General features: G+C 42.2%; 3 protein-coding genes across 4 annotated transcripts; 2 read left to right on the top strand and 1 right to left on the bottom strand.

Moving 5' to 3' along the window:
* The first annotated feature begins 925 nt into the window (after nucleotides 1-925).
* Nucleotides 926-10,396, top strand: gpn1 (GPN-loop GTPase 1). Its single transcript, XM_086143732.1, has 13 exons — nucleotides 926-1,162; nucleotides 1,675-1,768; nucleotides 1,957-2,063; nucleotides 2,333-2,370; nucleotides 2,617-2,695; nucleotides 2,772-2,866; nucleotides 3,008-3,053; nucleotides 3,187-3,333; nucleotides 3,508-3,590; nucleotides 3,670-3,709; nucleotides 3,801-3,891; nucleotides 9,399-9,506; nucleotides 9,589-10,396. Exons 1-13 carry the CDS (start codon nucleotides 995-997, stop codon nucleotides 9,711-9,713), a joined length of 1,221 nt encoding a protein of 406 aa, XP_085999858.1. The 5' UTR covers nucleotides 926-994; the 3' UTR covers nucleotides 9,714-10,396.
* A 5,082-nt stretch (nucleotides 10,397-15,478) lies between these two features.
* On the top strand, nucleotides 15,479-20,826 carry LOC147235611 (stathmin-4-like). 2 transcript variants are annotated; one of them, XM_086143733.1, is made up of 6 exons: nucleotides 15,479-15,532; nucleotides 16,874-16,938; nucleotides 17,157-17,246; nucleotides 18,116-18,324; nucleotides 18,769-18,918; nucleotides 19,499-20,826. In XM_086143733.1, the coding sequence occupies exons 2-6, from the start codon at nucleotides 16,926-16,928 to the stop codon at nucleotides 19,505-19,507; spliced, it is 471 nt and encodes a 156-aa protein (XP_085999859.1). In that variant the 5' UTR covers nucleotides 15,479-15,532; nucleotides 16,874-16,925; the 3' UTR covers nucleotides 19,508-20,826. The 2 variants fall into 2 exon arrangements, with proteins under 2 accessions (XP_085999859.1, XP_085999860.1); XM_086143734.1 differs by having other exon boundaries at nucleotides 18,119-18,324.
* An 844-nt stretch (nucleotides 20,827-21,670) lies between these two features.
* Nucleotides 21,671-22,436, bottom strand: il17a/f1 (interleukin 17a/f1). Its single transcript, XM_086140225.1, has 2 exons — nucleotides 22,249-22,436; nucleotides 21,671-21,944 (listed from the first exon to the last, which is right to left on the bottom strand). The coding sequence occupies exons 1-2, from the start codon at nucleotides 22,434-22,436 to the stop codon at nucleotides 21,671-21,673; spliced, it is 462 nt and encodes a 153-aa protein (XP_085996351.1).
* Between the last annotated feature and the right edge of the window lie 4,557 nt (nucleotides 22,437-26,993).

Genomic DNA, 26,993 nt, shown 5'->3' on the forward strand with positions numbered 1-26,993 from the left:
ACGACACAGATAAGCGATGTCGAGTTGCCATATCGAAACAATGCAGGAAGAAGCGGAATCGGTCTGACCGGAATCAACCATTAATGCACTTCAATGTTAAATGCATAATACATTGAAGTCGATATTCATAAAATACACATAACATGAATACCAAAATGTTTCCGTGCACTCGGGCATTTTATTGTACTAATAACAACAATAGGAATGGCCAAAATGTTGATTCACCCGTGATATTTTGTCCATTTTTTAATACTACAACTTCTTTAGAAGTAGCAGCAGTAGTAGTTACAGTCAGGATAGTTGTAAAAATCTTGCAAATCGGAATATTTGAAACCGAACAATGGCCAAAAAAGAAAGTATTTTGTCTGCTGTATGAGGGGGGCTTCACTTTAAATATGGCCCTGTGATTTTCGAATACTGAGAAAATTATTTTAAAAAGTGTTGCAATTATTGGCTATCAAGTACACATACATGTACAAATTCTGTAACAGCGGTTGCTCATTTTATATTGATGAGCAACTATCCTAATTTGTTGTCGTTCCGTATACCATATCACATCGAGTGGTTCATTTATGTATTCATTTATTTTCTTTAATTAATGTTCTTTCTAAATAATAACGCAAACTGCATGTTATACACGCAGTAGATCAGTTCAAGTCGTGGTTACTGCTTTCTAAACTATCTGAGCTTGTTTTCCATGTCCAAGTCATACCAGAGATTATAACTAGAAAGAAAAATTACCCATGACCCTTTGCGGGTGTGTCATCGATAAGACGGGTTTCACCAGTTCTTGTCCTCGTGGTATTTCTTGTTAAGTACTTTTTTAAAGTTTAATTTTGTAAGAAGTGAGTTCTTTGGGGAAAAAAAATTGTTTTATTAAAACGGTCTCTCTGCTTCTCTCTAGTGGCCAAACTTAATAAGTGCTTCTCAAGTATAACGAACCGTATCACAACATCGCCAGTCTGTTTGCGGCAGTAGGTTACTGACGTCAAACATGGCCGGAGCGGCGAGGTGTCACGGCGCTGAGGAGCATCTAACGGATGAACCGGGATGTTCGTCTACGGTGGAACAAGAACTGAACCCGGGAGCCGCGTCCCAGGACAAGCCCGTGTGTCTTATCGTTCTCGGCATGGCTGGATCCGGTAAAACCACTTTCGTCCAGGTAACGACAGCGGCTAATGTTAGCTTAGCATGACCTAACTCAAGCTGACTCCAGTAACACTTTGAGTCTTACTTCCAGCTGCTTTCCACTGGATGAACCACAATTAAAGTACTCGGCTCCCGTAACAAACCCAAATAAATGTATTTGTGAAGCTAAAATAAGACAATACAATATTTTCATAGAATATGATGGTGGATGGGATTTCTAATTGCTGTTGACATTGTTGATGGCTGATGTGTTTTTGCCCACCGGGCTCATTCACTTATATTTTTAGATTAGTTTGGTACGACACGTTAGCAGAGAAAGTTGAAGCATCATTTATAATTTACATGCGAAATTATTTTTTCACCCTAACTTTGTTGTAAGAAGTTGTATCCCACAGCAATTCACGATAAGTTTATCACAGTTTCTGGTTTGTTCATGTTGTCAGAATATGCGATTTTTGAGTCACTTGCTCTTCGGCCAAACGGTTTCATGACGAACTATCTGTTGCTGTGTTGCCTGTCCTGCAGAGACTGACTGCCTACCTTCACAGCAAGAAACAGCCCCCCTACATCATTAACCTGGACCCGGCCGTTCATGAAGTGCCCTTCCCTGCCAACATTGGTGAGGATGTGAGGATGAGCCAGTGAACAGAAGCAATGAACTGCATTTATCAATTTGATTTCCATCCAGACCCACTCATTTCTGTACTTCCTTCTTGACATCCCTCCACTTTTGTTGTTGTTTTACCCAGCCCTGGTTTCGGAGTATGATCTTCCTGGTCTAAACTGTCTCCGTCTTCTGTCCTCCAGACATCCGAGACACCGTCAAATACAAGGAGGTGATGAAGCAGTACGGCCTTGGACCCAACGGAGGCATCGTCACGTCACTAAACCTGTTTGCCACGCGCTTCGATCAGGTGCGTTTGTTTTGTCACCTGATGTAAATGCTTGAAATATATCCTCCAAGTTTTTCCTACCAAAATCAACACAGTTTCATGAGATAATGAGAAAAAAATGTAATCATGGAGTGAAGTATAGGGATGTAATGGGCCTTCGCCTGCAGTTACTCTCACCCAGGTACAGTGACATTTAAACTTGTTAAGCTGCAGAGGTGCTTCTTTTTACCATACTTTGTCCTTTTCCTCTGTAGTAACTCTGTGTATGTGGTTTTGTGTATGTTCATCAGGTGATGCATTTCATAGAGAAGAAGAAGCAGAATTACAGGTCAGTATGGTTACATTTACTTTGAACAAGAAAGAAAACACTTACTTGGAAAGACTTACATGAAAATTTATCTAAAATGTATGTACAAAATTGCCAGTTCTGTTGTTCTTTCCTATTTTGTTGCATTATGCAATGACAGTGAAGGCTATTGTATTCTATTCCAACAAATACTTGCATTTTAGTCACTGACTACCTTGTTTCATCCACCTTGTGTTCTTCCTGTCTGATGACCTCTGACCTCCGCAGGTATGTGCTGATTGATACCCCGGGGCAGATCGAAGTCTTCACTTGGTCAGCGTCAGGAACCATCATCACAGAGGCTCTGGTGAGTCTCAGGAGGCCTTTTTGTTCCCTTCTCTGTGATTGTCTGTTTTTGATTTCACCCCGTGTGTGTGTTTCAGGCTTCGTCCTTCCCCTGCATTGTGGTGTACGTGATGGACACGTCCCGCAGCGTCAACCCCGTTACCTTCATGTCCAACATGTTATATGCATGCAGGTATTCTAAAATGTGTCTGAACCTGAACTTCTGGAAGTAAATAAGAACTAAGCTGGACAAAATGTGGTTGGGACACCGGCAGCACGGCCAGCAGGGGGCACTCCAGTCACTGAATATTAAACTGATGTTACTCTCCTTCAGCATCCTGTACAAGACCAAGTTGCCCTTCATCGTGGCGATGAACAAGGTGAGGTCTCTTCCTGTCTGTCATTCCAGGACCTGGCCGAGTTGTCTCTGAATCGGCTCCTTAGATAGACTTTGTCCTCCGTCACACTATGCTGACGGAGCTGGCTGGCCCCGGCACCTGCTTGTCTTTACAGACCGACATCATCGACCACAGTTTTGCCGTGGAGTGGATGCAGGACTTCGAGGTCTTCCAGGACGCCCTCAATCAGGAAACCTCTTACGTCAGTAACCTGACGCGCTCCATGAGTCTGGTTCTGGATGAATTCTACACCAACCTGAGGGTGAGGAGCCCTTGCAGAGTCAGATAAAGGGACCGTTGACCTTAGGCAGGAAGTCTGGAGAGCTGACAGTGGTTGTAGTTTTTGTAAAAAAAAATATATATATTCAAATCGAGTCAACCACTTCTTATTCCTCACCAATGGAAGGTTACAGACGCAGTGTGTATCTGTCTGCAGGTGGTGGGCGTATCTGCTGTCACTGGCAACGGATTGGACGAGTTGTTTGTCCAGGTGGAGGATGCTGCCCAGGAGTACGAGAGGTGAGAGGTGACCCCGGCCTACCTGGATATTAGTCCTTCTGATCTCAGCCTGTTCTAACCATCCCCTCCTGTCCCTCAGAGAGTACAGACCTGAATATGAAAGACTCTGCAGGCAGCTGGTGAGTGTGTTTCAATCCTGCCACCGTGGCTGAGGAGTTCAGTGTACACTTGGCTTGATCCTGTCCGTCTCTTGACTCCCCGACCCGGCAGGCCGAGGCTCAGAGCAAATCGCAGCAGCACCAGTTTGAGCGTCTCAGGAGGGACCTCGGTGCCGTCGACATGTCAAGCGCTCCGCCCACAGGTCAGTGGCTGAGATTATCAAAATAGAATGCGAATTGTGACAGTGCAGCTTTGCCACAGCCCCATCAGAGTTTCACATCAGGTCAGTTCCAGGTCTAAAACCAGGTTTCAGCTCAAATGCACAAGATGATTACCAACATGTAGTGCTTGATCTCGTCAAAGAAAAATAAAAAACCTTATAAAGAGAAATGTAGAAGCAAATGACAATTGAAAATTAAATCATTAAACACAGGAGAACTATTGGACAATAGACATTGGAATTGAAAAAAAAAAACGAATTGAGATTTGCATCCACTAACAATGAATTGATACGATATGTGACAAAACACACCCCAAAACCCTGGAGCTGGAACAGATTACTAGCGTTTCAAGTCATTTTGGCTTGGAAATTGAAAATGACATCAGGGCAAATTGAGTTATGAGTTATGACCAAATATACAAATATTTGGTCGTTACAAAATATACTTGTAAGTTAAGGTATAGCTGTGATATATCAGTATGTTAGTAAGCTGGAACAAGAAAATATCCTTGTAAATTTTCCAAATAAAGTAATCAGAAAAACTCAAATCAGGTATTTTGCTATAATATTGCAAGTACACATACACACACGCACACATGCATGCATGCACGCTCTCTCTCTCTCTTGGTGGTCCATTGTGTCCGATGATGACAGTCCTGCCTCTGCTACTTGTAGTCATGCTGTGGCTATAGAGTCTAATCCTTAATCCACACTGTGTGCCGCTGTCAGGGCAAGTGAATCCCTAGGCTTTGGTTGTAGATTTAATGCAGGCTTCATGTCTCCTTGTGCGTTTCTTCAACGATCTATCATTTCGATCCTCCTCAAGTCTGTGCACACCTTGTTGGCAGAGTCTCCGCCAGGTGAAGCGCTGGGTGGCGGCTTCCTCCGGCAGGGTTTGCTTCAGACTGCACTTCATTACATTACATTATATTACAGTCATTTAGCAGACGCTTTTATCCAAAGCGACTTACAAAAATTGCAATTCAATAACCGAAGATCTAAAGTACCAGTAGTCGTTATTCAGAAGTCACCACTCTACCAAATAGCCAGCTCAAAACCATATAAATACATACATTCATTTCTTCGTTTCTTTTGGGGGGGGGAGGCTAAGTGCAATTAGTGGGATAGTGCTTGGTCAAGAGGTACGTTTTCAGCTTTTCAGCCCACGGCAGAAGATGGGCAGCGACCCCGCTGTTCTAACCTTTTCTTGGAGTTCATTCCACCACTGAGGAGCCAAGACCGTGAAGAGCTGAGACCGGTTCAATAGGCAGCCAGTGGCTCTGAGTGATGGGGTTGACAGTCGCCGAGAGGTGGCAGATCGGAGGGGACGGGTAGGGACGTGTGGCTTGACCATATCCTGAAGATATGACAGGGCTGTCCCATTCACTGCCCGGTAGGCGAGCACCAGGGTCTTGAACTTGATGCAGGCGGCTACCGGGAGCCAGTGTAGGTACATAAGAAGGGGAGTTGTGTGGGAGAATTTGGGACGGTTGAACACCAGGCGGGCTGCCGCTTTCTGAATAAGCTCCAGAGGCCTAACGGTCACCGCTGGGGCACCAGCAAGGAGGGAGTTGCAGTAGTCCAGACGAAAGATGACTAGAGCCTGGATGAGTATCTGTGCCGTATCCTCCGTGAGGAATCTGCGAATTGTCCTGATGTTGTGAAGGAGGAATCTGCTGGAACGTGCGACCGCTGCGATACTCGCAGAGAACGACAGGTGGTTGTCTGGGACGACACCCACATTTCTTGCAGTTGTGGTTGGCCCTACCACAGTGCTGTCAATGGTGATGGCCAGGTCTCTACGTGGACAACCTTTCCCCGGGAGAAAGAGCAGCCCAGTCTTGTCTAGGTTGAGCATCAGGTGGTTAGTTGCCATCCAATCTGAGATGTCGGACAGGCAAGCTGTGATTCGGGTTTCCACCTTTGTGTCTGACGGAGGGAAGGACAAGATCAGCTGTGTGTCGTCAGCATTGCAGTGGTAAGAGAAGCCATGGGAGTGAATGACAGAACCAAGCAATGTCGTGTACAGGGAGAAGAGGAGGGAGGGCCTAAAATCGAACGTTGTGGAACACCGGTAGATAGTCTGCGTGGTTCAGACACAGCTCCCCGCCATGTCACCTGGTAGGAGTGACCTGTCAGGTAGGATCCCAACAGGGAGAGTGCAGATCCTGTGACACCCAGACCCTTGAGGGTGGAGACAAAGATCTGGTGGTTGACTGTCGCACGCGACTGACAGGTCAAGAAGTATAAGCACAGATGAGAGAGAGGCTGCTCTCGCTTCCTGCAGTGATTGTGATACTGCAAGGAGGGCTGTCTCTGTCGAACGACCTACTTTGAACCCTGACCGAAGAGGGTCCAGGAGGTCGTTTTGCTGAAGGTGGTGAGAAAGTTGTTTAAAGACTGCGCGCTCAAGTGTTTTTGAGAGAAAGGGTAGTAAGGAGACGGGTCTATAGTTTTTGACATCAGATGGGTCAAGTGCTGGTTTCTTGAGCAGAGGGGTGACCCTAGCAGACTTGAAGGCAGATGGAAAGCAGCCCGTCTGGAGAGACGTGTTGATGAGGTGAGATAGGAAGGGGCGAAGGTCTGGTGCTGTGGATTGTAAGAGGGGGGAAGGGACCGGGTGGAGGGAGCAGGTGGTCGGCCAGCTGGATGTTGTGAGTTTGAGAACCTCGGGGGGAGAGAGAGGGGTGAAGTGAGGCAGGGTAGGCTGAGGTGGGTTAGATGGGGATGAAGAGGACGGGTTTGGGGAGGGGGGGGGTAGTGACTGGTGCGATGGGTGGGGAGGTAGAGGAGGGGTGGTTGGCTGTGGAGCTAGTTGGATTGTGACAGAAAGAGGATCTGATGTCATTTACTTTATTTTCAAAGAAGTTTGCAAAATCATCGGGAAGAGGTGGGAGGGAGGGGAAGGGGGTTGGAGAAGTTTAGTAAAGATTTCAAAGAGTTTCTTGGTATTAGATGCAGAGGGTTGAATTTTGGAGCGATAGAAGGTGGCTTCCGCCTTTGAGAGAATGGAGGAGAAGATGGAAAGGAGCGATTGGAAGGTTTGGAGGTCATCAGGGAGAAGGGACTTCTTCCATTTGCGTTCAGCCGCTCTGAGTGTCCGTCTGTCACTAGTGTCAGATAGCCATGGAGCTGGTGGGCTCGAGCGAACAGGTCTGGAGGTGAGGGGGCAGAGTTGTTCTATTGAGGAGGAGAGGGTGGAAATCAGTGTGTCAGTAGCTTCGTCAGCGGGGAGGAGGGAAAATGAATTGATCGAGGGGAGCGAAGCAGTAGTGGATGAGGCAAGATCCATGGGATTCAGTGAACGGAGCTGTATGCGTGTAGAGACCAGGTGGGCAGTGGGGGGAGTTGAGGTAGAGGGGGTGAGGGCTAGGGTGCAGGTGATGAAATGGTGATCTGAGAGCTGTTTCTTATCTACAGGCATGACTGAGACGTTAGTCGGAGGGCAGTTTCTGGTGAAGATTAGGTCAAGCTGACGACAGGCCGCATGGGTGGGAGGGGAGAGAGAGAGGTGAAGGTCAAAGGAGGAAAGGAGAGAAACTGTGGTTCTAGCTTGTCCTTCTCCCCACAGTTGAAGTCACCAAGAAGAGTAAGAGCAGAATCGTCAATGGGGAAGTGTGATATGAGCGCATTAAGTTCCTCCAGAAATAACCCGAAGGGCCTTGGTAGACGGTACACAACTATAATAGTGAGTCTCACCGGGTGAGGGACAGGGATGGCATGGAACTCAAAGGAGGATGGAAGAAAGTGTGGGATGGAAACAGGAGAGGATTTCCATTCTGGGCAGATTAACAAGCCGGTTCCACCGCCACGCTCATTTGCTCTGGGGGTGTGAGTGAATGTGCACATATCGGACAGGGCAGCTGGTGTGGCTCTGGCTGTTTTCCGGTGCAATTCATGTTTCTGTTAGAGCTAGAAAGTTTCGTGTGCGAGTGGATATACAGGCAGCAATGACATCTGTTGCCTTTTCTTTTACTGTTGACCGTCAGTTCCAGAGAGCCCCGGATACCTCCTATTTAGTGTAGTTGGATATGGTTGGATATATGAGGTTGGAAGGGTTGCGGCGTCTAGGTGCGACCCAACGTGGGGTCTGCGTGTGGGTGCTACACTGGGGATGGGAAGGAAGCACATGGTCTAAACTAGGGAAGCAGTTGGTGGGTGATTGTAACTGGGTTTTGTCAGTTTGATTTGACTGCGTTTTCGCTTGAAGAAGTTTTTGCCTTGAAAAAGTTGACTGCCTTGTTTCGCGTTTGCCTTCATTCGCGGTGCCCTACGCTACGAAAGCCCAGCTATGAAAGCCAGCTCTCAAGTGCGGCTGGAATTTAAGGAGCACTAATTGTCGGTCACTTCTTCATCAGGATTTTCAATTGGTCCTTGTATTGCCTTTTCTGACCACCAGCAGAACGGCGGCCAAGATGGAATTGGCATCCTGATGACATGAACAACCCAGCGGAGTGCAGTCTGTGCACCCACCAGTCTGTGCAGCATGACTTTGGCCAGGACTTTTCCGGCAACAGCAAGAAGTAAAATGCCACGGCTGTTGCTACAGATGGACTTATATCCTCTGCCTTTGTAGATGGTGATGATGTTTGCGTCCCTCCACTGTTGAGGGACTGTTTCTTGCTGCCAGACATCTGCAACAATGAGGTAGAGTGTGGGAGTGCAGGGGTAGCCTCCATATTTGAAGATCTCTGCAGGGATGTTATCAGGGCCAGGGGACTTGTTCTTCAGTGATCTTACTGCACGTCTAACCTCCTCAAAGGTTGATGGGAGATCGAGGTCTTTAATAGTGAGGTGGTCAGGTAACTCATCCGACACTGAGGGGTCTGTTGGGAGGGCTGGTTCAGGCAGGGTTCAGAGTGTTCTGCCCATCTGAGCTTCTGGTGTTTGGGGTGGGTTTTATCATCAGAGGCCAGAAAGCCCTGTGCCACTGGTGTGCAGGGTTCTGACCAGGAGCTTCCAGCGCATTCAGACCTGCTCCCGCCACCAGACTTCTACCATTTCCGATTGCTGGTCCTCACCCAGGCTGCAAGGCCCCAGTTACCATGTGTGCCACGGGGAGGCCTGGCAGGAGTCTTGGTGATGGAGAGGCTTTGTACTGGCAGAAGAAGACTGATGTATGAGCTGCCTCTTCATTCATCACAAGGGCTAGCTAGTGGTTGCTCTCTGAAAGTGAGGTAGCAAGCAGACAGGAAGTAGGCTTGCACCTTCCCTCTATCTACTGCACTAGACGAGTCACAACACCTGTGTTCGGAGAACAGACACACACACACACACACACACACCACACAGAACCACAGCTCTGTCCCAAGCAGCCACCAAGGGACTTGAAACACTGCTTATATAGTTCATTGTACTTCCATAACTGTAGTTTTATAGAAGATGTTTCCATGGCGATATTGATTCTGTCTCAGGGGGCAATAGAGTTGGGTTGAAAACCTAAATGTTCTGTTTCATGTTGTTTTTGCTGACTCCCTCAATGTCCACAGAGGACGTCGCAATACCCGGGCCCAGCGACCTCATTATGACACGTGGTAACCCTGACAATGACGAGGAGGATGCGGAGGACAGCGACACAGATGACATTGACCACAGCGGTAAGAAAGAAATCCCTCATTAAGCCTACTTGCACGGCGAGTGATCCCAGAAGTGACCCCTTCTTTTTTTAACCTATCGTAGTGACGGAGGAGAGCAAAGAGAAGGATGCTTTCGGGAACTTCCTGAAGGAGCGGAAGGAGGTGGTTCACGTACGCAACAGAAAAAGTGAAGTCCTGCAGGGAACCTCACACCCCTCTGACCTCTGACCCCTGGGTAGAGAGAGACTGTCACATCACCGACCCCCGACCCCCCTAAAAAAAAAGGAAGTTTTATTTTTATATCTGGAGAATTACTTTGGACAAAATGCCTGCGTGACGGGCAGTGTTGCTTCACTGTGGCAAAACACCAACTCAAGATTGATCTTTCATTTTGATCAGGAGATATGTTAAAATCACGATTGTCATTTTATTTATTCTTTTCATTTTTTCTGATGGCTTTACTTCTTTTTACTGAGTTCTGACTTAGAAGGACAGTGACTTCCAACAACCTGCAAAATAAGTTTTGTTTTGATTGCAGCACCAATCTATGATTGATAATTATTGATTGTTACTGATTGTACCTCAGAACAGAATCAGAAGAGTAAGCTATCTATCCAGATGCCCAGATATAAGTACATGTTTAAAGGATGGATCACAGTTAGAAGATTTCTAGATCTTTTAGGTTTTCTTTTTTTTTTTTTATTTCATCTGACAAGTCATTGCTTTTGCTCCTTGTTGATTATACATTGTATTTTTTCACCTGGCAAGTCTTAATTTGTTTTTGTTTTTTTGTGTATGTTCTACCTATTTGGATTTATTTCAAATGTTATTCAACCCCAAAAAAAAGATGTGTTTCTGCTATTAATAAGTCATTGTAATAAAGTCTTAAATAAAGGTGGAATTAGTGAAAAGGAGCTCAAAGATAAACATCAGCTCGGTTGGGGGAGAGATGCACTGTATGTTTTCTCTGCAACGTGGTGAATTTCAGAATTACTGAACAAGCTCTTGAGGTTCAATGGGGTCACATGACCATGAAGCCGAAGGCAGGCCTCGCGTGGATCCTGGAAAATCCTTAAAATGGCAGAGCGTCTTTCCAGGCATGGAAAAGGAGAGGAAGAAGCACAAAGAAAAACCTTTAAAATAATGTAACAATTTCTCTTACTTGCATTTTTTCCTTACGAGAACCTCTGAAGGCAATTAGAGTGGAAGATGCAACTGTTAGTGTATTTCTGCAGTATCTTCTGTGTAAGAGGAAACCTATCCCTCTCTTCATTCATCTCAGGCTGAATGGACTCAACCGCCCTGCCGCCATCTGCCAGCCTGCGTCGCCCACCCTCGTACCCAGATCCTCCAGATCCGTGGTTAGGCCACAGAGCTGAGTCACTTCCCGCCTGGAAAAGAAGGTGCTGCACGACTCGTTCCACCAGAGGGTAAGAGCCTGAGAGCAACTGATCCAGAAGAGGCTCACCATCCCACATGGTTCTTTATGCCGAAACGGTTATGATACTTTTTATTTTGAAATGTATACATTTTTTTCATCTAATTTCCAACATTTTCTATATTATGTGGTTGTTTTATTTCAACAGGGTATTTCAAAGTTTCTTATTCTACATCTCCAGAGCTAAAGAGTGTCTTCTTTCAGGAAAAACAAAAATATAAATAACTGATCAGCACTTCTATAGCTGAGAAACACCAGAGCTTTGGTCTGTGGGAAGAAAAAAACTCCAGATTACGGATTGCAGGCTCCCTTGCTTCCAAATGAATAGTCTTGTTTTTACGGTAAATTGATTCTCACATGTATGGACCCTCCTGCTGTCATAAATGACTGATTACAGAAGTGTCAAAAATTACTTTTGGAAAAAACAATAATAATAATGGTACTATTTTTAGATATTTTGGTTATGAGTGTCTGTGAGGGTCTCAGGTGAGTTTCAGGAAGCAGCTGCAGTGACTCACCTCTACTGACATTCAGCCCGTTCACCCTTTTCACTCCCTCTTTCTCTCCCTCCCTCCCTCTTTCTCCCTGCCTCTACCTGCTGCTGGCTCACCCCGCACTCGCTGTACAACCACCACGAACAGTCACGACACCTCGCCAACACACTGTCAATACAGCCCCTACACACATCTACTACATAGACGGTACACTCTCTACATACATTTACAACACAGACATTAATACATCTACAAATGTTTTCTTCACAGAAAATCTACACATCTAATACACATCCAGTACACACTCCACACGCGTCTATTATTCATTTCATACTCTACCCACATCTACTATATATCCAGTATACATTCTATACATGTCTACTACACATTCAGCACACACTCCGCACACATCGACTCTGCATCCAGTACACACTGTACATGCATGTATAACAAAGCCAATGCACAGTGTACACACATCTACAACAAAGCAACTATACACTTTACACACGTGTAAAACTCATCCAGTCCATACTTTACAAACATCTTCTACACTACCAGTAAAGTATCTACACAGTTCTTCAATACAGCCATTACACATTCTAGATGTATCACATGGAGTACACGCTCTTCATATGTCTACCTCACGGCCAGTACACAATCTACTCGCGTCTACCCTTTATCTAATTGAACTCTCTGCAGATCTAGCATACACTCATATACACGATCCATTCATACAGACGAAGAGTTTCTCCAGCGTTAAGAAGAGCGCGTTGATGAATAGCATACCTTCCATGATCAACTTCCTGTCCGCATTTCAAACTGATTTCCCAGTAGCTTCTCATCTGAGGTGATGGCTAACTTAATTTCAAACATCAACACAGCTGACGTCATCAATGAAGTTCCCTGCAAGTGAATATTGGCAGATAAATTTAGTGGCAGACGGCCAAGAAAACTGCTGATGTATTTAATATGTTTAAATATTATAATATTATATTATATTTAATTTAATATTTTTTGTTTCCTCAGATGTGACATCATCACTGTTATGACATGTTGCTGCATCGAGCTCGGTGCGCTGACCTCATTTCCAATGACATCACCCTCCGAGCTCAGAGATTATGTCATCCCTTGAGTCCTGCTGCTGCTGCCAGAGCTGCTCTGACCTCCAGAAGAGCCCCGCCCCCTGGTGTATGCCAGAGCCCTGCCCCCCTCCATAGCACAATCTCTTCTATATTGCATTACATTATGCATTATCACTCTGTTGTATACATTATAGGCTGCTGCATATGGTACGTGTATATAGATACTACAACACAATGAAGTATATTCAAATTTCTGTGAAAAGGACTGCAGATGTTGCTGCTGGTGCTGAATCTTTAGCCTTGTTTGACTCTGCAACACACTCGTGCACACGCACACGCTGGCTGTGGAGCTCAAAGCCCATTGGCTGCGGATGACATCATCAGTTAGGATGTGGAGATTTCTGCAGCCTTTCCATCTTGTATTCCTGTTCCCGCTCTCTCTCTCTGGCGCACACGCAAACACACACATGTCTGCATTATATGATGTATGTGGAACAGAGTGTTCCATTTTGTTGCATTATGGGAAGTGGAGTCCTGAATATGGGGAACCTGACCGTTGCACATTTGTAGTTACTGTCCATTCATATGGACAGACCACGTTACATATACTCGTGCATTATTTGGAAAATTTGTGAACAAAATTTTCCCCCTGGGACATCATTCAATACTGAAAAATTAATTTTGAAGTATCTTTTGGATCCTTATAATCTGTCCTGTCAGCGCCTCATTGATTGATGTCGACACATTGATACATTTAAACAGCTATTTCAATTGTATTTGATAAAATGGTCTTTAATTTGAAATCCAGCATCTTTTCTTTGAAGTGAAGTGAAGTCTTCGGTATGTAGAATACCGTTAATTTCCATTACCCTTACTGATAAATAAGACTTGGCAAGAGGACTTTTAAAATGTATTTCTTGCCATTGAGGTTTTTTAATTGCCATAAATTCTTTATTACAGTTATTATGAGGTAATTATTTTGTCTTGTTTCTTTTCCTACATCTCCTTAATGTTCTACCCCACGTTTGTTTGTTATTTTCCACATACATTTCTTTATTATTTTATTATAACGAGTCTGGTCATTAAACTGTGCCACCAGCTTGTCACTTTAATTCATTAGTTTCCACTGTTTAGTGCTGAACCAAACCACCTCACCACCCCCGGCCCCACTTGCAACAAGGATGGAGGGTCATGCTGATCTTTAATATGAAACAAGATGCCCCATCATAGGCCTCTATATGGTCTCAAACACACAGATTCAGCATCCCAACCAGAAGTCAAAGTCAACTTATCAACAATATTGTGAACATACAATCCCATGTATGTGTGAAACATACGAAAGTATTGACAACAAATTTAACTTTGGCCTCGACAGAACACACAACCTTGTGATTCCAGTATTTCCAGTATTTCCCACTTCAAAGGTGGGAACCTGCAAGGAAATGAACAATCTTCTAATGCAAAGGAAACCTTTCAAAAATCCTGTCAGTGTGACTTTCCGGGGACCGTAGCCCCGGAGCAGACGAGGGACAAAGGAACACTTCTTCAACTTCTCTGCTGTCGGATGTGGAAATGATGTTGGAGGCGTTTGAATAGAAAGTGACAGACATAAATGGTTGGCCATCACCTAGAGACAGATGGAAGAATGTGTGTGTGTGTGTGTCTGTCTGTTTCTATGTCTGTGTATCAGGATGAGTAACACAGTAAATATAGAGCTGACAATTTCCACACAAGCAAATCCACTCACTTTTATTCATCTTATTCATCTACATGCTCCTGACATTTTACAGTGTGTGTGAGTGGGATAGTGTGTGTGTGTGGGTGCGCAAGCGTGCGTGTGTGTGTGTGTGTGTATGTGTGCTTGTTTTTGTTCTGCATATCTAGGTTTCAAGTGCCTACTTGGGGAATTAATCATGTTTGTTTTGCAAAGTTTCATTTCTCTTTCTTTTTTTCACCACTTAGAGGTTTAGTTCAAATACAACAAATAAAAACTTCTACTTTTACATAAAGTTTTTTAAAATTCTTACATTTTGGATGCTTTTTTTCCAAACTATCATTTCAAATGCTTTTTAAGCTTTAAGAAATCACAACAAATAGCTATTTTTTTTTCCTTTGTTTAATGACAACTCTGATCCTCAGATGTTCATTTTGCCACATGTTTATTTCATCAGATAAACATCAGTACCCAGAAAACCCCACATTAAGGCAGGATTTAATTCAAGAATTCATACCATTCAAATGAAACAAAAACAAAACAAAACAAAACAAAAACAAAACAAAACAAAACAAAAGATTGTCCACCCAGTGATACCATAGAATTCTTACGAAACAAACTGTTTTCTTTCCCTGAGATATATTTCATAGACAGTTAGTTGTGGCTTCAAGGGGTTCTGTTATCATTTTACTTGTTCCTGGCCAGTTTGTCTGGTAGTAAAGACTGAAAGGATAAATATAGTTTTCCCCCTGATTCTTCCCTTTCTTGCAGAAATTTTTAATATGCGTTTCTTTATATGACACACTCATATCCCTCCCACACCTCCAGTCATTACTCATTGGTAATCACATATTTATTACTTCACCACCCTTGCCACCAACACGTTGTCCCCCCCCCCCCCCCTCCAAAAAAGCCTTTGAAAAAATAATGGAATTGAATTTTTGATTTGTGTCTGTGTGTAAAAGGTAGAGGTTTTCCTTTCGATTTTGCTCCTTGATTCAAAAATATTATAAGTTGAGAATAAGATCAACATGTTTCCTGGAAATTCTCTGCCGCGGTTACTGAGGATGAGCTCACCGAGTTACTGATGTGAGGCACGATCAGGAGGATTCCTCTGAAATAAAACCCCCTTCCCATCCTCCTCCCATCCTCCTCCCATCCTCCTCCCATCCGCCTCCTCGCAAAGAGCCAATCAGAGCGCGATGTCCGTGTCATCCAATGGGGAGGCTCGGCGGTGATGTCATGCGGCAGCTGCTGCGAGGTGCTGATGCTGCCGGGCTGCAGATCCTCGGAGCGGCGGAGAGACGAGCACCTGCAGGGTGAGTGCGCTTTCCATCTGTCCTATCGGGCAACACTGCAGCTGATCCATGCATCTTTTATTTTATCTTTGAATTCGCCATTTATTCCTAATCCCGGTTGCATTCATGCAAAAACAATAATCCGAACAATCTGCATGTTTTAATCTTTCATTTAATCAATTCAATCCTGTAGACGCTTCATCTTAAGCCCCCCCTCACCAAAAAAACACACACTTTTCCCTCCGTCTTTGTTGACCTCTCGCCTTGAGCCGCTGCAGTGCACGATGCGCTTACTGGCAACGATGAAACGATGACACCATTGCTTCTGATTGCGCGTGCGCGATCGCGCACGCACGCGTTCGCGCGCACGAGCAGCAAGGATGATCTCATAGTTGTTTGCGAGTCGTCGGTTCGTTCCTAGAATGTAGATTTTGCCCTTTTGTTTTTTTTATGAGTTGAAGCTGAGGAGTGTGTTTTTCAGCTAAGGTGGTTTACTAGGGATGGTCGAAGTGTGTTTGCTGCAGAAATCAGCCTCTGTCACTGGGTGAGATCAGGAAGACCTGCCTGCAGTTTTTAATCCTATTTGTAACCCCCGAGTCTGATATTCTAGCTTGTTTTTCTTTATTTCTTGTGAGTGTTTCATTTTTATTCTACTTTCTTTCCAATATATGTGCTGACCGGCAGCACTGTGTGCAGATCTTTTACTTTACTGGTCTATACTTTCATCAAGGAAGAGGAAGATGCTCCTCATCATTTGTGTGATTGGATCATTATGAAGGATGACGTTTGATGACGTGACGCTACAGTTTGTTTAGCAGGTTGTACATATGATGAAGGTGCTGCATCAGATGATGATGATGATGATGATGATTTTGAATCATCTGCAGCTTCTCTCCAGTGGTCGATCAATGACCTTGGAATGTCTGTTGTTGATCGAGTTCCTCGCCTTTTATTCACTCGGATATCTTTGATAATCACGCCACTGCTCTGAGAGGAATTCTGGTTGTTTACTAACTTTAACTGCATGTACGTTTAGTCAAAAGCTTTTTTGTTGTTGATGGTTTACTATGTATATGCTGTGTGTGTCCTCTATTGTAAGTCGCTTTGGATAAAAGCGTCTGCCAAATGTAATGTAATGTAATGTAATGTCATGTGTGTGGGTGGGTTTGTGAAATCTGCAATAGAATAAAGCTTTGAGAACAAGTGAGCAAATTAGAATTTATATTAAATTAGATTAAATTTAATTAGAAATTATATCCTACCATACTTATCTGGGATTGGAGGGGCAGTTTTAAGATACCTATCATATTAAAGTGTACTGCAGCAAAAAGTAAACAGTATGTTGTGTTTGTCTATCCTCAGGAACAGCCTCTACCTCACCACAGTGTCTTTGACTGAAACCAACAGCAGCAGGATGACTCTGTCAGGTATTTATTATTATTATTATTATTATTATTATTATTATTATTATTATTATTATTATTATTATTATTATTATTATTATTTTGTTGTTGAGGTTGTCATTTATTTTTTTCTTATATTTGTGTTTTACTTTTTGTAAGTGTTATTATAGCATTTGACATTTTATTTGCCTATTGCTATGACTGACAGTAGATGTCCCATCTGTTCCCTATGAATGTTGCAGCCTACAGGGAGAAGGTGAAAGAGCTTCCCCTAGTGTCTCTCTTCTGCTCATGCATCCTGCCTAGAGCCCCGGACACTGACATGAAGGAAGGTCAGCAGGCATTCTATTCTATTCTATTCTATTCTATTCTATTCTATTCTATTCTGTTCTATTCTATTCTATTCTATTCCCTTTTGTCAACAAAACATTCCAACACCATAAATCTTATTCAGCCACATAGGTCTGCGTCGATTTCCTCCGGGCTCTCCGGTGTCCTCCCACAGTCCAAAAACATGCAGGTTAATTGGAAAAAACTTTGGAAAATACCCTGAATGAATGAGTGAGTGGATAGTTGTTTGTCTATATATGTGGCCCTGCGATTGTCTGCCGGCCAGTCCAGGGTGTACCCTGCCTCTATGACAGCTGGGATAGGCTCCAGCATCCCCCGCAACCCTGAATGCAGGATAAGCGTCAGAAGATGGATGGATGGATGGAACATATTTGTTTTTATTTATTCAATACTAATTAACAATAAATTGAAAATGTTAAGGACTTTTTTGAAAGTTTTTGATTTCTAACACTAGAGTTTAATTTGAGCGTTTAAACCATATTTAAATCTGGTTTTACATGCATTCAAATCAAATGAAATCATTTAAAATAACATTTTTAAAGATATAATCTTTTTGTTTGCTAAATACATTTTTTTTTGTCATTCACTAGATTATTTGAATCCAATATTCATGTCCCTCTGAAGTATTTCTAATCAATCTTAAATGCTTTTCGTCTGACCCAGTGCTATTTAACATGTCTTCAAATCAAAAGACTGAAACATTTTGATATATGCCAAGGTTTCTCTCTTTTTAATTTAAATACATATAGATTACATCCTGATCCAAAGTTTCGAATGATGTCATTAGTACAGATCATTTACTTCATGTATGTGGGAAAATGCAGTGGCTCAGTGTTCCTTGCACCTCCAGCAGGTGTGGTGGACCTGAACCTCTGCAACATCCGGGACATGGAGGTGATCGAGCTGAGCAAGCGGGCGAGTGGACAGGCCTTCGAGGTTATCCTGAAGCCGCCCACCTTTGACGGCACCCCAGAACTGCGGCCGACGACACCGCCAAAACCCAAACCCTCCCTGGAGGAGATTCAAAAGAAGCTGGATGCAGCACAGGAGAGGAGGAAGGTCAGTGACCCCCCCAGCCGTGACCCCTCACCCAAAAAATATCTCATAACTTACATATGTTACTTGGGACCAAGCTGCCTTGAGAACCTTTCAAACTCACGTTATAATTATAGATTTATTCATACTGTTCAGGGTTCTCTCTTTCAATTAAAAATGAAATTATTATTAGTAATATCTATCTATCTATCTATCTATCTATCTATCTATCTATCTATCTATCTATCTATCTATCTATCTATCTATCTATCTATCTATCTATCTATCTATCTATCTAGCCTTGCTTATTTGTCTATTCATTTTCTGAGAGGAAAAGTCAAGAAAAGATTTTGAATTTTTTTTTTCCAATTTTTTTAGATTTTTTTTTTTTGTGTGTGTTTTTTAGCGATTTCTTGAGGAAAAAAATGAATAAATTCAATTTATTTTGCATTCTCTGTCGTCCTCTAGTGTCAGGAGGCGGAGCTGCTGAAGCACCTGGCTGAGAGACGGGAGCACGAGCGGGAAGTGGCCCAGAAAGCTCAAACCAAAGAGCGGCAGGAGCACCGTGCTGACGCCTGCCGTGAGCAGTGGACGATGCACCTGAACGCCTCACAGGAGGTTAGAACTCAGACATATAGATAGATAGATAGATAGATAGATAGATAGATAGATAGATAGATAGATAGATAGATAGATAGATACATACATACATACATACATACATAGATAGATAGATAGATAGATAGATACATACATACATACATACATACATACATACATAGATAGATAGATAGATAGATAGATAGATAGATAGATAGATACATACATACATACATACATACATACATACATACATACATACATACATACATACATACATACATACATAGATAGATAGATAGATAGATAGATAGATAGATAGATAGATAGATACATACATACATACATACATACATACATACATACATAGATAGATACATACATACATACATACATACATACATACATACATAGATAGATAGATAGATAGATAGATAGATAGATAGATAGATAGATAGATAGATAGATAGATAGATAGATAGATAGATAGATAGATGTTTTTAAGTACTTAAACATAAATCATGAAAAACATAAATCAAACTATGACAAAATGGTGTGTATTCCTCATTGAATATGGAATCTCTGGTTCCTTTCCCAGGTGTCTTGATGGCCTGATCACAACACAAGCTGAACATTCATTGGAAGCCATTTTTGAAGCCAGAAGAGCAGCGAGTTAATGAGGCGAGATGTTGCTCTGACCGGGAAACTCTGGAGCCAGAGAGGAGGAGGAGGAAGACAAGGAGGCTGGACCTCCTCTTTACAACCAGGACATGATTTTGAGAGACAAACTGCTTCTAAGCTGAAAGACTTTTCAAACCTCAGATGGAATGCAGGAGTGAAAATGTGCTTGTTGCCATGCCATCAGTGCCAGCATGTGGATTCGTGAGCGACTGTGTCAAGGATCTTCATCATTGGGGTGGAAAATTTCCTCCAATCAGACCAAAAGTTGGTCTGAAACCATGATTGGTGTCCCCTGCTGCAAATGCATCATGCGTCACGGTCACACAAACGCGCAGCACATGCACACAACAGACACAACAACAGCCATCACAAGCCAACATCATCGGTCATAAGACACACAGGTACAGTTGAGCTTTTAGGGTTTCATAAAATCTCCAAAGAAAATGAATCAAAACATCATAAAAAAAGGGAAATGTAATTTTGACTTTTAAAGTGATTTTTTAATCACTTTTATTTTCCCCCCTTCCAGCCAGATGCACATCAAATAGTAGTTATTATACCTATATTACATATATACATATATTCATCCATTTATTTATTGATGTTCATAATGTGATACTGCTACCCCTTGCGTCCCCAAATTGCCCCGCAGGGACAAATAAAGTTTTTTTCTGATTCTGATTTGGATTCTGAACTGATTTGGCCACTAGTGGGTTCAGTGAGCCCCTGAAAACAAACTGAATACAAATTTCTATGGGAGAAAAAAAAAAAAACATTTGATCAATCTTCCCCTAGAGCAACTTAAAATCAAACAATCAATACCTTTTTATCGTTTTTATTTTTTCCACTTTCCCATGCAGTCTAAAATAAATATCTTATATAAATATCTTCAACATTGATGTTGCCAGCATGGAAAAAAACATAAACACAAATTTTCTTTTTTGTTTATTTTAGATTTGTAGTTTTTTTAAGGCCCCTCAAACGATCATTCAGATCCCTCTGTGCCCTTCAAAGAACTCCCTTTGTGAAGATAAAATACAAAAACATACACAAATCAACTGTCTTTTAATTGAGCATCATACTTGTTTCAATACAATCATGCTCTTTACACCTGCAGAGGATCGTACCAAATCAAAAGCTCTTTGCTGAGGCTTTGAACCTTTTAACTCAGGTGCATTTCGACAAAATTTCCAAGAACTCTCTTAATGTTGAAGGCTAACTTTGATGATGGATGGAAAAGAAAAATACATTACAACTCCACTACAGTAGATGGCAGTGAGAAGAAGAAAAAGAAGGCTTTGTGGTTGTACGGCCACATTTCAAATTTGTTTTCAATTAAAAAAAAAAAATCTCCCTCAAAATGAAAATTTTTGAATAGGAAGGAAATTGGCACTTCCTTTTGTTGAGAGTTTCCGCAGTCGAAATGCTCCTTTTGTCAAACCACAAACACACCGGGACACTAGCTCTGGCACTGATGAAGAATAAATGTATGTCAGGTGTATGTTATTGTTTACAGCCGCGGCGTGCGCGGAGGAGCTGCAACGAGTGGCGTGAAGATGATGATGATGATGATGATGATGTACAGAAATCACATTATATTTTAAAATTGAAGAAATAAATTGATTACACTTTGCCTCTTTGTTGCTTTTATTAGAGGAAAACATGGCAAACCATAAATATGTTAAACAATAATATCAATAAATACCAAGTATGGATTAACTGCTTAAATAAAAATTTAGTTAAATAGATTCAAGCCATAAATATTAATGAAGAAGATTATGACATGCATCGCTGTCTCTTAAAGAAAGAAAAACAAAAGAATTTCCACTGACCCGAGTCACTAGTTACATGAAATCCTTTCTAAATTTAAATAAACAATGGGCTCCTCAGTTTTATACTTATTTGAAAAAAAAAAAAAAAGTTACGAGGAGAATTATCTTATCATAACCTGTAATAGTTTTTTTTAAATTAAAATAAATATGAATGCAATTCCTCTGCTGTACTGAGAGCAGGCCGTTCCTTCTTTTTTTTCTTGCTTTCATGGCCATTTTTGACAAAGCTATTGCCAGTTTTGCATGAAATTCAGATTTCATACAGCTTCCAATACTGACATCTGCCCTAAGTCCTGGTGTTGAACATGGGGCCGGACGCAGGTGCAGCCCACGGCGACCAGACGGGACTCCAGGCGGTAGTGGTTGTTGTTGTCGCCGGACGTCGAGGGAACGCGGCGCAGCACCAGGACCTGCTGGTGGATGGGCCGCGAATGCAGATTGTTGTCCTCCTTTCCATTGGAGTCCAGGCAGCCATGCAGCAGGCAGTGGGCCTCCATCATCTGCATAACTAGCTCGGGGTCCGTGGACATGCTGAAGACACGGATAGAAAACTCATTATTTTCTTATTGTTAAAGCTGGTTTAGTAGTTTCTCTACTCATTGTTCTTGATGCCAACACCCAGAATATCTCCAGTAGTAGTGATTCAAAGTTTATAAACTAGCGATGGATATATAAATAAAAAAAAACAACTTTCAGTGAGCACTTATATAAAGACCAGAAGAAAATGTCCTGTAAAGTAAGGTTAACTTATTCAAAGCTCATCAATTGTCTCAAAAGGACAATCGATGGAGAAGTAGGGTGAGGAGAAATTAGCGCAGGTTCTGATCATCCGTACCTGTAAGTCCAGGGTGAGATGGAAACGTTCGCCAGAGACCTGACAGGCTTGGCCCTCAGGTCCTCTCTGGATAGTTCAACTGTGACTGTCTCCACCGCCGCTCCGCCTGATCCACTTTGTTTGTGACTGTTTCCCTTCGGCGCTGCTGATGCCACAGGTGCCATCATCATCACCACCATCGTTATCATGGCCACCTGGGTTACCTGAGAATAATGAGTTCGTCAATCATTACTTGTGTGTGTGTGTGTGTGTGTGTGTGTGTGTGTGTGTTTCTCCAGGGTTTCAAAGCTGAAGTTCATATGAATAAAGCAACAAATTAACACAGGCCAAAGCTTACATTTCTGAATAATCACAGAGAATTGAGATCATGTAAATGTAATTGCTATAAATAACTTGGCCTCCGCCAGCGTTAAAAATAAAATCACTGTGTGATGAAAATTTTTAACATGATCGAAGTAAATATTAAACAAATAAATAATAAATAAATTAATTAATAAGTAAATAAATAAGCAAGTCAGTAAGTAAATAAATATAAAGTCCTTACGAATGATATAGAAATAATGTGACCATTTTTATGGGAGTCATCTTTCAGCCAGTCAGAATCTCCCATTATCAATGAAAGCGTCGAGCAAACTTTCCTTTCCACGGCGTTACAATTTTGAAATTCAATATAGAATTTTGAAAAAAATTTGACATTTAAACCCCCATAACGTCTGGACGTCCGACGTCCGACATCCACTCCGATTCTTACCGTCAAGGATGTCGAAAACATTCTGAAATTTGACTTGATGGTCAGGGTTCTCTGTGTCGGAGTTGCAGGGATTGTTCCGATGATTCTTCTGCTTTGCTGATGTTCTGCATGACAGCAGGTGAAGTTCTATCTTTTATCCTGACGAGAGGAGACAGTGCTCCTATGATGATGTCTTAACCTTTGATCCTTGCTAAACCACAGCGACGCCCCATGACGGGACCTCGACCCAGTTTCACAGGAACTGATGTGATTCTGCACAAATGTTTCTAGGTCGCCTAGATTTCCGGCTCTCAACTCAGCAAAATATCTTCCATCGTTGGACGCAATCGAATTTGGAATGAATCATGTTTTGTTCTGTGACGTGAAGGAATTAGTCTTTGCTCATTAACCAATATAAATTTCCCTTTGATTATAAAATTCATTAGATTAAACCAACTTGCACATTCAGAAGGAATTATTAAAATGCAAGTAAATTGGAATTGATCAAATAAAGTCTGATGCAGTGAAATTGCTGCCTCAGGGGGGCCAAGCCACCATCCTTTTGAGCCTCTCATACTGGATCGGCCTTCGCACGGTTAGCAATAACTGCTATTGGTGCCGATAACCTACAGGGTACCAATAGAAATTGGGCTACTGTGGTCAAAGTAGGAGAGGACGAAGGCGTGTTCGGAAGCAGAGAGAGAGAAGAGGAAAGGCAAGAGTCTGGGACTGAGTGGGGACTTTGAATGCTTGGACGATGACAGGAAAAGCTAGAGTTGGTAGACATGATGCAGAGAAGGAAGGGTGGATGTACTGTATGTCCAGGAGTCCAGGTGGAAAGGTAGCAAGGCTAGAAGCTTCGGTGCACGTTTTCATGTACTGTCATGGTACTGAAAGAAAGAAAATGGAGTAGGCGTGTGGTGAAAGGGTGATTAAGGATAGAGAGGGAAATGTATTGACAGATGCTAGAAGAGTGATGGGAAGATGGAAATTTTAAGAGCTGATGAATGAGGGAAATAAAGAGAGCGAAGGGTAGAAGAGGTGGCTATTGTGGACCGGAAAGTAGCAGACATTAGTAGAGGTGAGGTGAGGTAGGCATTGAAGAGGACGAAGAGTGGAAAAGCAGTTGGTCCTGATGATATTCTTTTGGAGGTATGAAAGTATCTACAAGAGGCTACAGTAGAGTTTCTGTGTAGATTATTCAACAGAATCTTAGAGAGAGAAGATGCCTGAGAAATGGAGAATAAGTATGAAGTGTAAAGAAGTGCCAGTTTTTAAGGAAAATGTAACTATAACTATAGAGGGATAAAGTTGACGAGTCATACAATGATGTTAAGGAAACGAGTGGTGGAAACTAGACTGAGAGCAGAAGCCAACATTAGTGAGCAGCAGTATGGTCTCATGCCCAGAAAGAATCCTACAATTTCATTAGTTACTGAAAGAATGCTGGTAAAGGAGTACAGAGAAGGTCAGAGGGAGCTGGATTTTGCCTTAGCAGAGCTAGAGAAAGCATGCGGCAGTGTGCCAAGAGATACTCTATGGTCTTGTATGAGGAAGTCTTGAGTGGCTGGAAGATGTGTTAGATTGGTGCAAGACATGTATGCTAGATGTGAGACAGTGGTGAGTTGCGCAGCAGGTATGACAGGGAAGTTCAAGATAGGGGTGGGACTATCATGGATCAGCTCTGAGACCCTTCTTGTTTGCAGGGGTGTAGAGATGAGACTGGACAGGAATCTACATGGACCATGATGGTTGCAGATGCCTTCATGATATGTAGTGAGAGCAGAGATCAGGAAACTCTAGAGAGGTGGAGGTATACTCTAGAAAGGAAAGGAATGAAGGTCAGTCGCAGCAAGACAGAATGTGTGTGAAAGATAAGGACCCAAGTGGAGCGAAGGGAGTAGGGATAAAGAAGGTGTAGGATTTTAAGCGCTTAGGGTCAACAGTCCAGAGCAATGGAGAGTGTGGAAAAGAGGTTAAGAAATGGGTTCAAGCAGGTTGGAAAGGATGGAGAAAAGTGTCCGCGGTACTGTGGGATAGAAGAATATCAGACAGAATTAAAGAAAAGGTGTACAAGACAGTTGTGAGACCACAGATGCTGTATGGTTTGTAAACAGGAGCATTGAGGAAAAGACAGGAAACACAGCTGGAGGTTGCAGAGATGGCGATGTTGAGGTTTTCTTTGGGAGTGACCAGGATGGATAGGATCGGGAATGAGTCCATTAGATGGGCAGCACATGTTAGATGTTTTGAAGATGAGGTCACAGAGGCCAGACTAAGATTGTTCCGTCATGTACAGATGAAGGATAGTCAATCTATTGGTAGAAGGATGCTGAGGTTGGAACAGACAGGCAGGATAACTAAAGGAAGACCGAAGAGAAGATTTTTGGATGGAGTGACAGAGGACATGAAGTTAGTTGGTGTGAAAGAAGAGTATATAAAGAATAGGGTTTGATGAAGAATGTTGATTCATGTGTCGACCCTCTGAGGAGACCAGCCAAAAGAGAAGAATGAGAAGAACCTTGATCCCTTAACTGATCTAAAACATTACATAATGAAAAAAAAAAAATTATATTTTTTTCCCTCGAGAGCCATTTCCCATGTAATTCGTGTTCTACTGTTTGATTTCAAAAGATTCTGTTTTATTGAGAAAACCAACCGTGCCATTCTAGGAAAGTGACCTAATATTGATCTAATTGCCTCCAGATCTAATGAGATGGAAATTCAGACACTTGTACGTGATTTATAACCTTGCAGGGATCCTGTGGGACAGCTGTGTTTCAGTTGGTAGAGCTAGCGTCCCTCCAATCGGAAGGTCGTCAGTTTGATTCCCAGCTCATCCTGTCTGCATTGTGTCCTCGGGCAACCTCAAGTTGCCCCCAGTTGCTCCACCATCGGTGTGTCGGTGTGAGTTTAAGAATGGGTGAATGCACTCTGGTGTAAAGTGCTTTGAAATTTTGAGGTGTAAATGTATAGATCTTTTACAACTACATACATCTGGGAATCATTTGAATTAGTGGTTGTATTATTTTCGTTTATTCATTTAGCAAAAATAACAGCATGAATTTCCATTTTTAACCGTAGACTTCAAACTAATTTTTTAAAGCATTTTTGTTTTTACAGATGAAGTCATAGAATTTTATGCTTTTTATAATTTCGTGTCTAATCCTGGTATCCTGTTATATTGTCAGATAATGTTGCGTACCATGAAATACCGATCAGATCAGAGAACGCTGAATACATTTGGATTACCCAACAAGCCGATCTGGATGTTTTATTTGCAATGGGGAATTGAAGAAAATATTCTATTTTCTCAGATGTAACGTGATGCAACAGTGCAAAACTCATGTGTTGAGTCAGAGCTGGTTAGATCCGCAGTCGTGACTCAGGATGCTCAGCAGCAGCCGCCCCCGCCACCACGACCCGCTTCGATCATTATCAGCCATCTGAAAGACTCATTGTCACAGTTTTTTGGTACTCATCTCCCCTGTTACATCACTCAGATTAAATCTTTCCCATCCTTTAGAATCTAAAGGATGGGGTTTAGATCTAAAGTTTAGATGTTATCAGATTTCTCTCTGAAGTATCACAAAGGTGATGATATCTGAACTTGACATCTGTTCCGTGACAGTTAGAAAAAAAATATACAGATGCTTTTATTGACTTAAGAAAATACATTTTGTTCATGCCTTTTCTTTCGGCTATTATTTCATAAAGATTAATTTCAAAGGCTTTTTTCCTCCTCGTAGATTTTTACTTGGGTATATATCAAAGTTATATTTTGTTGATAAAATGTAGATTCATTCTTTTTTCTCCTTTTATTTAACTGTGAAGTGATGTCTTGCTCGCTTTTAAGGTAATTTATCTGATTATAGTTCTTGCTACTCCTTGCTAATTCTTAGGAAATGTATTCTTAATATTAGTACCTTAGTATCTCGTGATACTTTGTCATTGGTCTTTATTTACTATTAATATGTTATTCATTTACATTTGCTTGATAGCATCTAGTCAACAG

The sequence above is a fragment of the Fistularia commersonii genome, chromosome 3 (genome assembly GCF_037954325.1).
Source record: "Fistularia commersonii isolate RoL2024-O1a breed Wild chromosome 3, RoL_Fcom_v1.0, whole genome shotgun sequence".
Classification (NCBI taxonomy): Eukaryota; Metazoa; Chordata; class Actinopteri; order Syngnathiformes; family Fistulariidae; genus Fistularia; species Fistularia commersonii.

Bases quoted from the DNA above. Each gene is read 5' to 3' on its own strand.
- gpn1 (XM_086143732.1), top strand. From the start codon at position 995: ATGGCCGGAGCGGCGAGGTGTCACGGCGCTGAGGAGCATCTAACGGAT. The intron at 2,064-2,332 runs GTGCGTTTGTTT...TATGTTCATCAG, and splicing joins TTGCCACGCGCTTCGATCAG to GTGATGCATTTCATAGAGAA. The intron at 3,591-3,669 runs GTGAGAGGTGAC...CCTGTCCCTCAG, and splicing joins GCTGCCCAGGAGTACGAGAG to AGAGTACAGACCTGAATATG.
- LOC147235611 (XM_086143733.1), top strand. The intron at 17,247-18,115 runs GTCAGCAGGCAT...TTGCACCTCCAG, and splicing joins GGACACTGACATGAAGGAAG to CAGGTGTGGTGGACCTGAAC. The intron at 18,325-18,768 runs GTCAGTGACCCC...GTCGTCCTCTAG, and splicing joins CAGCACAGGAGAGGAGGAAG to TGTCAGGAGGCGGAGCTGCT.
- il17a/f1 (XM_086140225.1), bottom strand. From the start codon at position 22,436: ATGATAACGATGGTGGTGATGATGATGGCACCTGTGGCATCAGCAGCG. The intron at 21,945-22,248 runs GTACGGATGATC...CCGTGTCTTCAG, and splicing joins ATCTCACCCTGGACTTACAG to CATGTCCACGGACCCCGAGC.